Here is a 12,280-nt window from a genome sequence, read left to right as displayed (position 1 = left end):
AAATAATTTTTTCTTTGATGAAAGTAATAAGTGTGTGAAACCTTTTGGGTAAAACCAAAAAGAGACAAAATGTAAAATTGTCTTCTCTTTTTTAGTGTGTCTATTCTTAGCACCTTCAATATTTCTCTTGTTTTCTAGAACAAATTCTTGCGTGTTAATTCTTGTTAGATTCACTTCTTTTTGTTGCACTTTATTCTTGTACAATTTGTTGTTATTTTTAGGAAATTAGAGAGAGTGAGTTAATCAATCTTGTAGTGATTTATGGTTGATCAATCTCATGATATCCATCAAGATCCAAGATCCCTTTATTAAGAAATTTGAGAGAACCTTGTGTTTTTGTTCTTCATTCACATACATCTAATTCTTTGACTAACACCTTGTGAATTAGTGTGTTTGTCATATTTCTTTATTAATGTTCATCATCTTCGTCCTTAGTCTTTTTCAATTGTTAAGGATCTTCATCTCTAAAGATTGAGTGTTAAGGGAGACTAGTGGTACATTATGATATCTAATGTTTTTGTGTGAAATTTGCTATTTGTATCAGGTGCATGTATCATTTATTGAATGCAGTTTGGACCTTATTGGTATCTATCAAGAGGAAAACTTTATTATACTTTATGAAAGACTTCTGCGAAGCCTAGTACATATTGTTTGTAAGGAGGAGTTGGAAGATGTCTAACTTTGGTGAGATTTTGGAAAGGCTGGTCCTAGACAAAGTTGGAAGTTGTTCAATCAAGGCTTAGCCATGGAAATCACTTGGATAAGAAATTACTGGGATCAATGTGGATTTCCACATACGAAGACTTGGAACAAAATTATTATGGACGACAAGGTTATTGGATCAAGATCTTTGAGGATCTTGTTTTTGTTAGCAGTTTGAGTCTCTACATCAACAAAGAAAATTATCATATGATATTTCATTGTAATCAAAATGCTTGTATCAAACTTATTAAAATAGTGAAGGATCACGATTATTTCTTAATGATTATTTAACACTATTGAAGAGTGGAGTAAGCAAAGTGAGAGCGAATGCCGAACCACTATTTATGTCAGTGTATCTTTTCCCTCCTCCCTTACCTCCATTAATTTTCAACATTCATTAATATCACTATTGAGTTAGTGCATTATTGTATCGTTTGTATGTCATTTATGTTAAACAATGTTTATAGAGATTTAATGTGTAAGCTTAGGTATGCGATGCATCAATCTTATTGGATCATCATAAGTTCAATTATGTCTTGAATGAACATATGTAAAGTGTTTTTAAATCACTTTGTTTTAAGCAACTTTGGTTATCTTATAATTGACTCGCATTAGAAATAATAAAGTCCTTAGTAATATCTAGTAATAATTAAGTTGATTTAATTCATTGAGCCGCTTCCAAGCTATATTAGTGTTGTGTTCTACTTATGCGTTTTTCAAAATCTCTGATTTCGTTTATGGAACCTAAAATGTTTTTTGAAATTGTCTTTTTGGGGATAAGTCTATTCAACCCATCTTCCCTTCTAGACCTCTTTGTATCCATATTCTCACCAACACACCAACGATAAATCTACTAGTAAAAACCAATATAACCACATTCAAATTCTCTTATGAATTATATATAATTTTTTCTCCTTGTGCTCTTGATGTTATATAGCCATTGTGACCCGTATCTTACATGAAAATCCACCAGAATTAATTTAAGATGATTGTCCATGGTTCTTATGATCTCTTCATGATGATTGAGAATAAATATTAATTAGCCAAATCTCGATAATCAATCATAAATATATTCTATATTATATCTAAATCAAATATCACTCTGAACGAAAATTGATCAGACCAATCCCACTCTTCTAAATAAATTATCAATGAGACGAACTCTAGTGTATGTGGGTTAAATCCTATTCATCCTATAACCAAACCCATCAAAATTGAACATGTATGAATACCATGATGCATGTTTGCCTAAAAAGTCGCACAACATGAAATCCATTTTCTAAAAATTGAGCTTTGTTTTGATAAAAAAGTAAGTAAAAAAAAAAGCAATATTTAAATATAGACAACTCCCATGATATTCATAAAAAAATTAATTAGCAATTAACTTACTGACCGGCAACACTCGAGGCTCGCAACACGTGCCTATCAATAGAAAACGGTGCTTTCTTCGGGCGCGTTTCATTTATTGTGAATTTTGTCACCGGTGGAGCTGTAAGATTTAGTCATATGTCCAAAAACTCAAATTTCATCTTTTAACTTAATCATGTGAATTCTTCCAAAACTAGATCAAAACATGATTAATCTTAATCAATAATTAATTTCAAATAAAAACTAGATTAACCGACAGATAGATAATCTAAATAATCAAATCAAATCAAATATAAAATTCACACAAATCTTTAAAATCCCACATAAGATTAGATTCGTACTTTCTTAATGAACCTCTCACTCCCGTGAGTAAAATAATCCACCGCCGCCTATATCCCCGGCGCCCCACCGTCGCCGGCAACCTCTCTATCACTCTCATGCTTCACTTGCTTCCCCTATAACTTTTTCTTCCATTTATTATCGATTCAGTTAAAAATTATAATACTTTTTTTTTTCAGAAAAAAAAATAAAATAATTCAACCACCGTGTTGTTTCGCTTGCTTCACACTCTTCTTCAACCACCCACCGAAAATCCACACTAACCCCATAGACTCTTAACTCTGAATCTTTGAGCAAGTTTCTAGAGAGAGAAATTCTAGAGAGAGAAACAGTGTTATTGTGTTTTGTGTGTTATGGTATGGCTCAGCATAGGCAATCGGGAACGGAGAGGCTTGGGGTGAGGTTAGGGTCTCACGATCTACACATTACCAATGGCTCCGGTGATCATGTCGCCGTTGGGATTCGCGGCGGTGTTAGTCATAAGCAGCCACGGTTTCGGAGATCGGCGCGATCAGACAGAGTTGCTCATTTCTCGGTGGTTGCGATTTTAGTTTTCCTCTTCATCGTACTTGCTGTTACTTTCCTCGTGTTTTCTTACATTTCTAAAGAAGGTGAAGTTCTGTTCTGACTTCCAATTTTCCAATTAGTGTTTTTCATTGTCACAATGGATTTTCCTTTTTTGGACTTGTTGAAATCAGCATTGTGGATTTTGCTAGATTTCAGTATGGTTTTTTGTTTGGTTGTTAGGTGAAGTTGTTGAGTGAGAACTGAGAAATGGTGTTTGAATCGGTAGATTTTCGTCTGTTAATGGCTTGGTTTTGGGGTTTTGCATTTGGTTGAATCGGGGTTTAGTTATTTGGGAAGTTAATAGGGTGTTTGCTTAATCATCATTATTCATTTTGTTGTTTTGAAGTGATTTTGTTTATGTTGTTTTTTTAAGATTGTTAATCTGTGGTTGCAGAAATAAGTAACAATGGTGGTGGTGATACTGATGATATAAAGGGCGATTCTGATTTTCTTACAAATGTACCAAGGATACAGAAGAAAGTTCTTGATTTTGGGCATAGTTCTGGGGGACATGGCCGAGATTCGAGATATTGGGATAAGGATGATAGGAGAAGAGATGGTGATTATGATGAGGATATGAAGGAGCAGATAAGTAGGGATCTCGGAGATACAATTACTGAAGATGATGCTCCTGGAAAGACGAATCACGATATCAAGTTTCCTCAAGATGGTTCTCATATGGGTTTAAAGCGAAAAGGTGATGGCTTGTATAATGAAGCGGGACGTCATGAATTGAAAAGGTATGAAGCAGAATACGAGGCTTCTTTGAAGAATGCGAGACACTCCACTGAAGGGGATGGGAAATTGTCGCAAAACGTTCACATGGAAAAGAAGAATGTGGTAGATGACATTGATGATGAATATGATGACTTTTTTGATTCTAATACACCAAGTTTGGAAACTGAAGAGAAAGAATCTCGCGATTCTTTGGATGTGGGAAATAATGATGATATTGCTTCTGAGGAGGATAATGATGGGGAATCTTCCAATAACAAAAAAAACTCTCGTGGGGGAAAAACGAATTCTAGACCTGCAGATATTATACATGAAAAAACTAACAGAAAATCACGCCCTGAAACAAAGAGGAAAGGCAAGCGTCGCAAATACTCAGGTGAAAAGCTTATTCTTCTCGCTAAATATCTACTGTTGTATTCTATTAGCCACCTTTGGAGAGTTATCTGCATTTGTTTTAGGTATTATTTATTTATTACCTCATTAGTGCTATTCATGATTCACAAAGAGTAGAATTGGTAATGACTTTTGTTACTTCATCTTATTATGCTTAGGGACTAAAAGTATATTTCTGTTCTGTTCTCAGTTTCGTTTTTTTTGGGGTGGGGGTTGAATAAAAGATAGAAATCTCAGGAAATTTGACATTCAAGGGTATTCTCTGGTTGGACTTTGAATTACGGTGGAATATCTTGTCTATTTTCATTTCTCATAGGAATATTGGTTGTGGTATCCTTGAAATGATGCATTTGTTGTTTCTCATTCTTGTTTCCTTTTCATTTTTAGTGTTCTCATGGTTTTTACTTTTAAGTTAAATCAATAGGTAACCAGATACTTACTGTTTTATTTTCTTTGTTTACCTTTTTTCGGTCTTGTTTTCTACTTTTACGAATCAAACTTCAGGACTTTCTGCGACATGTTTTCACAATAACCAATAGCCATTATTCATATGCACTCCCTCCGATTTTTATTTTTTTTGCCCCTTCACATTCAATCCTGGCTTTGTTTTCAAAAGAACATTGCAAACACTGAACCTTAGTGTTACTTGCATAGTTGCATTTATATATATTCCATCTGAGCCTTTGGACTTTTCAATCGGTAATGGTTTATCTCCAATCTAGCGAATACTTTGAAACGTCTGTTTCAATCAACATATAGCTCATTAATCTGGTTCCTTCAACCATTTTGCAGTTATAGCAGGGACAGAAACAACCTTGAGTTTATATTGAAAGATGGCGTAGTAATTGTTTAACCATTCTGATTGAAAAATGGAAATGTTTACATTCAAGAAGTCGGGATCATTGCTTCTCTGTTGCATGGTCTCTCCTAGTTATCATTCTAGTTTTTTCAATTTTAAAAAAAAAAGTACAGGACACTGAGAAACTTAAGTAGGTTTTCGTTGTTTTGAGCTCTTATCATTTTGTTCCAAGCTTACATAGTTTGTACTATTCCTACTTAATCTCTTTAAATGATTTTGTGTTGGTCTTCCACAAAATGGTCATATGTTTTGCTTAGAATTACATTACCTGGCAAAGTGAATCAATAGAAATTGAGTAATGATGCTGTTGTTTTTGCTTACCTGCTTTAAAATGCCATTTGGTGTGCTACAGAGAATACCAGTTCACTAATTATCTGTCTATTTCCACATTATACAACAACAACAACCCAACCCTATCCCACTAAATGGCGTTGGCTACATGATCAACTTTTGCCATAATGTTCTATCCATAACCATGCTTCTATCCAAAATCGTTAATCTTGAGATCTTTCTTAATGACTTCTCTTATAGTCTTTCTAGGCCTTCCTCTTCCTCTAGTTGTTTGACTTCTCTCCATCTGATCTACTCTTCCTCTATTTCCACATTATGATGTAATAAATTTTAATTTACTTAGAATGTAGTTTTTCTGATCAGAAAGCAGTTTTTCTAAATATGACCAGTTTATACCTACTCACGTATATTCCATGCGTTTTAAGATGAACGTGTTTTTGGTTTTTAGACACATTAAGAAATACAATAAATAGAAGAGAATAATAATTTTATCAAATTATCCTCATTAACTGTGGTGTATTTCCCACTATCATAAATGCAAAGTGGAATATAATGTGCATTGTATTAATTATAGTGTATAATTGATTTGTTTTTTAAATATTATGTTGAAAACTGTAGATGATTTTCATTTTGAAGAATTTTTTTGTTTGTTTAAGTGACACTCATTTTGAAATGGAGGTAATATTTTGCATCCGCCGCATATATTTTGGTGATGGAGATAGGGACTTGGGTATTAGGACGCATCTGATATGATACTTGGGCCTTATGGCCTATGGTGAGCTAAGCATTGAGGCAAATCTGCATAAGCCCATATTCTGGAAGGATTGCACGAAGGGAAAGTAGGTAGGGCCAAGGGGAGAGAATCAGCAAGTGAGGTGTTTGCCAACTTTAGGTGAGTTGGTTATAACAGAGAGGGGTCAGGTAGTGGAGAGGGTATTCTGAAATATTGATAGAGTTGGTTCGAAGACAGAGGGCTAAGTTGAGCATGGAAAGTGTGACCATTCACTGGTTTAACCTCTTGCATGAAACAGAGGGTGATCTGATCTGGCTCAAACTGAAGCAAGCAATTATTGAAAGATATGAAGGAAGGGAGAGTGATAATCCATTTGAAGAGTTGAAGGAAATGGCACAAGTTGGGAGTGTTGACGAATGCATAACGGGTATATTTCGTCGTTGGTAGGTCATCTCCCAAAGGAGCAGTACTTGGGGTACTTTGTTGGAGGGCTTCACAGAGATTCAATTGAAGATTCGTGAGAAATGTTTGGACAGATATTTGAGGGATGATGACGTCTCAGAGTAACAGTAGAGGTAATGCGTGTCGATGGAGGGGGTGATTCGGACTCTGGGCCACATGGTAAGGGAAATTTTGGGATGCCAGTAACTGAGGCCCAAACAAAGGGGATTTTGGACTCAATCCACCTTTTGAGTAACCAACCCAAAGTGGGTCGGTTCAGTTCCAACACTAATCAGAATCAAACCCTGTAAACGAGGCGGGGGGAATCGCGAAGGGGGAACACAGGTCGTAATAGAGGAATCAAACATCTTCCGTTTTCTAAGCTCAAGGATTGCAGGGCTTGTGGCCTCTGTTTTTGGTGTTGTGAGAACGATCGTCCGATGCGCCAGTGCACCGAGAGCAACTGTGTGTGGTGATTTTGGATTACAACGATGCCTTAAATGAAGAAGACGAAGTGATAGTGATTGAGGGATGATGGCTGGAATACAACTTCATGGGTTTGTCTTGAACCACGGGGATCAACATATTCAAGTGCTCCGAGCCTACCTCCTTGAAATGGAGGGGAGAGGCTTAATGGGGTACCAATGGTGATCTTAGTGGAAACCGTGCAAGCCACTATTTTATTTCTCCTCGATTGACGACATCGCCGTGTGTAAAAGAGTAGAGAAGCACCGGGCTATGAGGGTAGGATTGAGTGATGACCACAGGGTGTCTGTCGACGATGGGGAAGTGCACAAGTTTGGAGGTTCAGTTAGAGGGTTTCACAACTGAGGATGACGCATATCATTGTATGTATTTGAATTAGGCGATCTCGATATGGTTTGGAACGACACTGGAGATGGCTGGACAGTTGCTGACTCATTACGAGAGCCATAAGGGATGGAAGACATTCAAGCTATGAAGCTCTGACACGCCATTCACACAGCGTGTCGTCGTGTCGGACACGTGTCGGACACCGACACGCGTATGACACTCGTGCGACACGTATCAGACACGTTTTTGAAGTGTCCAACAGAAAAAAATATTTAATTACTGCGGACACGGATACGACACCTTATTTCAAATAAAGGACACGACCCAATTCAGAAATTTTTTATTAAAAAAAAGCCCAACTAAAAAATTTTCAAAATTTAAAAAATAAATAGGTGTTTTAGCTTTCATATTCCACTTCTTCACTGTATAAACAACACAATTAGGATTCCTTATTTTTTTATATTTCACTGCTTTTGTCTCCACAAATTTCTTTTATCTTCTCCGATTATTTTCATCTTTGCGCATCATTGTTTCGATTTCCACAAGGTATCTATGAATATCAATTATCATGTTTGAAATTTGTTTGAAAGTGTTGAAAGAATTTTTTATTGTTTTATCTTAAATAAACATAAACTTTGCTTCTCATTTTGAATTATTTACAAATTTTGTCCATAAATTACATTATTATATTAATATATAAATTATATATAACCGTGTCCGTGTCCTATGATTTTTACATTAGCGGGGCCCTCGTGTCCGTGTCCGTGTCGTGTCCCGTGTCCGAGTCCGGACTTCATAGCATTCAAGCCAAATCACAACCATGCCCATTACAGAGCTTGTGGAGAAAGGAAGCTAGAGAGGTTGTAGCAACTGCAGAACATGGGTTGACAAATAAACAGAGAGCTGAACTTCAGAAATTTAAGGGTCACACTGCTGCAACTTTTCAATTCACTGCAAATTTTCAGGAGACAATTCAGAGTATGCTGGAACTGGAAGTAATTGGGAACTATTCAAGTGCTTATAATAACCCAGATTTCCTAAGGGAGGTGTCAAACAATGGTTGGTGAAGTGGAAAGAAAGGAAGCCAATTTCTAGGGTGAACGGAGAAATACTCGAGAGCCAACTTCTTTCCCTCTCAACCTTAAGGACAAAGTCTGCTTCTGCAGGAGGAGGCAGTGATAGACACTTGGGCCTATGGCCCATGGTGAGCCAAGCATTGGGATAAATCTATATAAGCCCAGCTTCTGGAAGGATTGCACGAAGGGAAAGGTGTGGCCAGGAGGAGAGAATAAGTCAGTTAGTGAGGTGTGCACCAACCTCACATGAATTGGTTATAAGAGAAATGGTTGCGTAGTAGAGAGGGTGTTTTGAAATATTGTTAGAGTTGGTTAGGAGAGTTTTCTCTCTGGTTAGGAGCATTGTGCTCTGGTGAGGAGTTCTAGAACTCTGGTTTATCTTTTTCATTTGCGATTACAGTGTTAAAAGCCTCTAGACTCATCAGTTTCATTCAATAATATATACACACTTACCTGATTCAGTTTTACGAGTCTGATTAATGTCCTAGCCCCTCATGAATGAGTTGCTTGGTATGGTATTTAAATGGCTTGGCTCTTCTCTCTTCTTGTTAGCTAGCTTTTAAGGGAGGGTTCCCCAAGTGCTTGGATACTTGTCAAAGGGCTTGTATAATTGTTTATCATACGAAAACATCAAGAAGCTTTCTAACATTTTGAATATTTGATAATATTTTAAAATTATAAAGTTTTTCTTATTTAAATAAAATCTGGTTTGAGCTGGTTCCATAAAAATCTGTATGGACATGGTTTATATGGATTAGTTTTTACTTTTGCCTCCATGCTGTCACCATGTTTTCTCATGGAGTCGTGTTAAATCTGGCAGATTAATTCTAAAACTAGTTTTTAAACAATTGAGTATATTGCTCAATTACAACCTGTTCCAAGTTTATGAAGATATACTTCCACCGTTTGTTTCAAAATGAATGTCATTCTCACTTTTCAATGTAGAAATGATTGCTATATTTCTAATTGTGTCTATTAATTATTACTCTGTACAATACTCTCAACACATGTATAAGGTTAATTTAGTAAAAGTGTAATGTCTTCTGACAATATTATTACATTTCTTAATTTGTGTGCAAAAACCTTAACCGACAATCATTTTAAAACTGAGGGAGTATCTAATTGCTCATGGTGATATTTCCTTTATTCCCACATTATCCAAAAAATATATTAAAATAAAACAAAAGTAAAAAGCTGTATAACCTGTTTGCTTGCTTGTCACCTATTTTACAGGTTCCTGTGAGATGAAGTTGTTAAACTCAACTTCACTACTTGTAGAACCACTAGAAAGTCGAAAATTTGCAAGGTTTAGCTTACAATATGTAGAGAAAGAAGAGAAGCCACTGGAAGTAGAACAATGGAAGCCAAAATTTGCTGGACATCAGAGCTTAGAAGAAAGAGAAAATTCATTTTTGGCACGTGATCAAAACATAAAATGTGGTTTTGTTAAAGGTCCTGAAGGTTCACCCAGCACTGGATTTGACATGTCAGAAGATGATGAAAGTTACATTAGCAGATGTCATATTGCTGTGATTTCATGCATATTTGGAAATTCTGACCGCTTGAGGATCCCGGCCACCAAGACGGTAATGGTTAATCTTTCAATAAATATTGCATTTTGACTTCCATTCAAGAGAAAATGGCGGTGCAATTTATTTTGTGCTGCATTGAATTATTCTAATCTAAACCTACCCGTGAATTTCATTTTAATATTGTCCCAAAGTCTCTCTGGCGATTGATATCAATTGTTTTCATTTTGACATGGTTGGAAGCTTATATATTTTTTTACGCATTATCGCATGATCTATTTGCAATACTTACCTTTCTTGAAATTTAATTCTGTTAGCATTGAATGTAGTAGTAGTTTGGAAGTAAGTTGCAACTATTAGAATCTCAAGGACAAGATGCATGTGTGTGACCAACTATCAACCATCGATCCAATTGCTATAGTGTGTTTTATTACATTAATCTTTGTTATTTTGATTTCAGATCACACGATTGTCAAGGAAGAATGTCTGCTTTGTTATGTTTACTGACGAAGTTACAGTAAGGACACTTTCTTCTGAAGGCCATGCTCCTGATAGAATGGGTTTCATTGGCTTTTGGAAGTTAGTGGTAGTGAAGAATCTACCTTATGATGATATGCGGCGAGTGGGCAAAATACCAAAGTTATTGGCCCATCGACTTTTTCCGTTTGCAAGGTGAGTCCAAATTTGATTTTGACAATATTAATTTGGATGATGTTTTAGTCACGGTAACTGCTAAGTGGCATTATACACTAAGACAGATATGTTAATAATGTGTCGCTTTAAGATAAAATGGTGAAAAATTCTTTTAGTTGGTTAAGATTCTTTTATTATGCATTAGACCAAACCATTAGTGTCTGAAAGAGGAAGGTAAAATAGGAACCCAAGAGTGTTATAATAATATAGATAACCGATTTTTATGCTTATGCATTTTTTTGAAATTTGTTTCAGGTATTCAATTTGGCTGGATAGCAAATTAAGGCTGCAGCTTGATCCTTTACTCATCTTGGAGTACTTCTTGTGGCGAAAGGGATATGAGTTTGCAATATCCAATCACTATGATCGGCATTGTGTGTGGGAAGAGGTAGCACAGAACAAGAAATTGAACAAGTATAATCATACAGTTATAGATCAACAATTTTCATTTTACCGTGCTGACGGACTCCAAAGATTCAATGCATCAGATCCAAAAAAGCTTCTTCCAAGCAGTATGTTCTTTTGACAATTTCTGTGTCAATTCTCCGAACTTGTTGGCTAATAAATGTACTATCACTGACTTCTCAATGATATACACATATTTTTTCTTTTGACAGATGTTCCAGAAGGTTCTTTTATTATTAGGGCTCACACCCCTATGTCAAATTTGTTCAACTGTCTTTGGTTCAATGAAGTTGAGCGGTTTACTCCTCGTGATCAGCTAAGTTTTGCATATACTTATCAGAAGCTGAGAAGGATGAATCCTGATAAACCTTTTCATCTTAATATGTTCAAGGTGAAGAAACTTATACACAGCTTCTTATATATTGCTCTTTTCTCCTATAGTAGTTTATACTATAGGATTGTAGGGATAGGGATGAAAGTACTTATGTGCCAGCATAGGTTGTTTATTTGGTAAAGATTCAATTCATATCGAACAAGGACTTGAATTTGAATCTCCTACCAAGACAGCGTGGCGTTCTTTTTGTCAGTCCTCTGAGTCATGGTTTTTCTTGTCTTTTGACGCACAGGACTGTGAAAGGAGACACATGGCCAAGTTATTCCATCATAGGACGGACGAGAAGAGGATTACACATCTAAAAGCAACCGAATAAAGCGAGTTGCTTATTAACATTTTTATCCCTATAGTAGGCTTGATATAATGTACATGGCCATCCTCTTCCGTATTTGTTAGACTTGTGATCTATGCTAACCATATGCTGCAGAGTTGGTTTCACAGTTCGGGTGACTTGATGATTCATTCAGAACTGAACTGTCTCAAACTAGAATCTACACTGATGCTGTGTCATCCATGGAACCTAATATATCGGTTATGTTTTATCATATGATTCATATTTCTTGTATCCATCAATTTGTTGTGACAGAATTCATTATGCCTTGGGAGACAAGCAAAGCATCAAATCAAACCCCTAACGGTCACTTCCACGACTACAGCTCCCCACTCATATTTCATTTCTAAATTCAAAATTGAGATTGTTTGTATGTAGACAATTTTGATAGGTCAATCATACTCATGTTAGAAATATAACTCATGATTCTTGACCCATTGATTTTATTACTTAAATATTACATTTGCTTGCATGGGTGGGTTACACATAACTCTGAATCTGATTTGTTTATATGCTGTTGATCTTTTTTAATGTCTAAATTGTCATTTTCGAAACCCCCACCAAACTACCAAACTGGTTGTTATGCAGTGTTGACACAGCTTTCTTTTCTA

The 12,280-nt window shown here is 35.9% G+C and overlaps 1 protein-coding gene across 1 annotated transcript; it reads left to right on the top strand.

The window, feature by feature from the left end:
- Positions 1–2,368: 2,368 nt before the first annotated feature.
- Positions 2,369–12,141, top strand: LOC127098598 (uncharacterized). The gene is made up of 7 exons (XM_051037219.1): positions 2,369–3,020; positions 3,371–4,087; positions 9,551–9,903; positions 10,307–10,518; positions 10,795–11,051; positions 11,157–11,335; positions 11,571–12,141. The coding sequence occupies exons 1-7, from the start codon at positions 2,768–2,770 to the stop codon at positions 11,652–11,654; spliced, it is 2,055 nt and encodes a 684-aa protein (XP_050893176.1). The 5' UTR covers positions 2,369–2,767; the 3' UTR covers positions 11,655–12,141.
- Positions 12,142–12,280: the final 139 nt, after the last annotated feature.

The sequence above is a fragment of the Lathyrus oleraceus genome, chromosome 6 (assembly GCF_024323335.1).
Source record: "Lathyrus oleraceus cultivar Zhongwan6 chromosome 6, CAAS_Psat_ZW6_1.0, whole genome shotgun sequence".
Taxonomy (NCBI): Eukaryota; Viridiplantae; Streptophyta; class Magnoliopsida; order Fabales; family Fabaceae; genus Lathyrus; species Lathyrus oleraceus.
Note: the sequence above shows the minus strand (reverse complement) of the source record. Positions and strands in the feature narration are given on the sequence as shown.

Coding starts and splice junctions, on each gene's coding strand:
- LOC127098598 (XM_051037219.1), top strand. CDS start 2,768: ATGGCTCAGCATAGGCAATCGGGAACGGAGAGGCTTGGGGTGAGGTTA. Junction 4,088..9,550: donor CAAGCGTCGCAAATACTCAG/GTGAAAAGCTTA, acceptor CCTATTTTACAG/GTTCCTGTGAGATGAAGTTG. Junction 10,519..10,794: donor CGACTTTTTCCGTTTGCAAG/GTGAGTCCAAAT, acceptor AATTTGTTTCAG/GTATTCAATTTGGCTGGATA.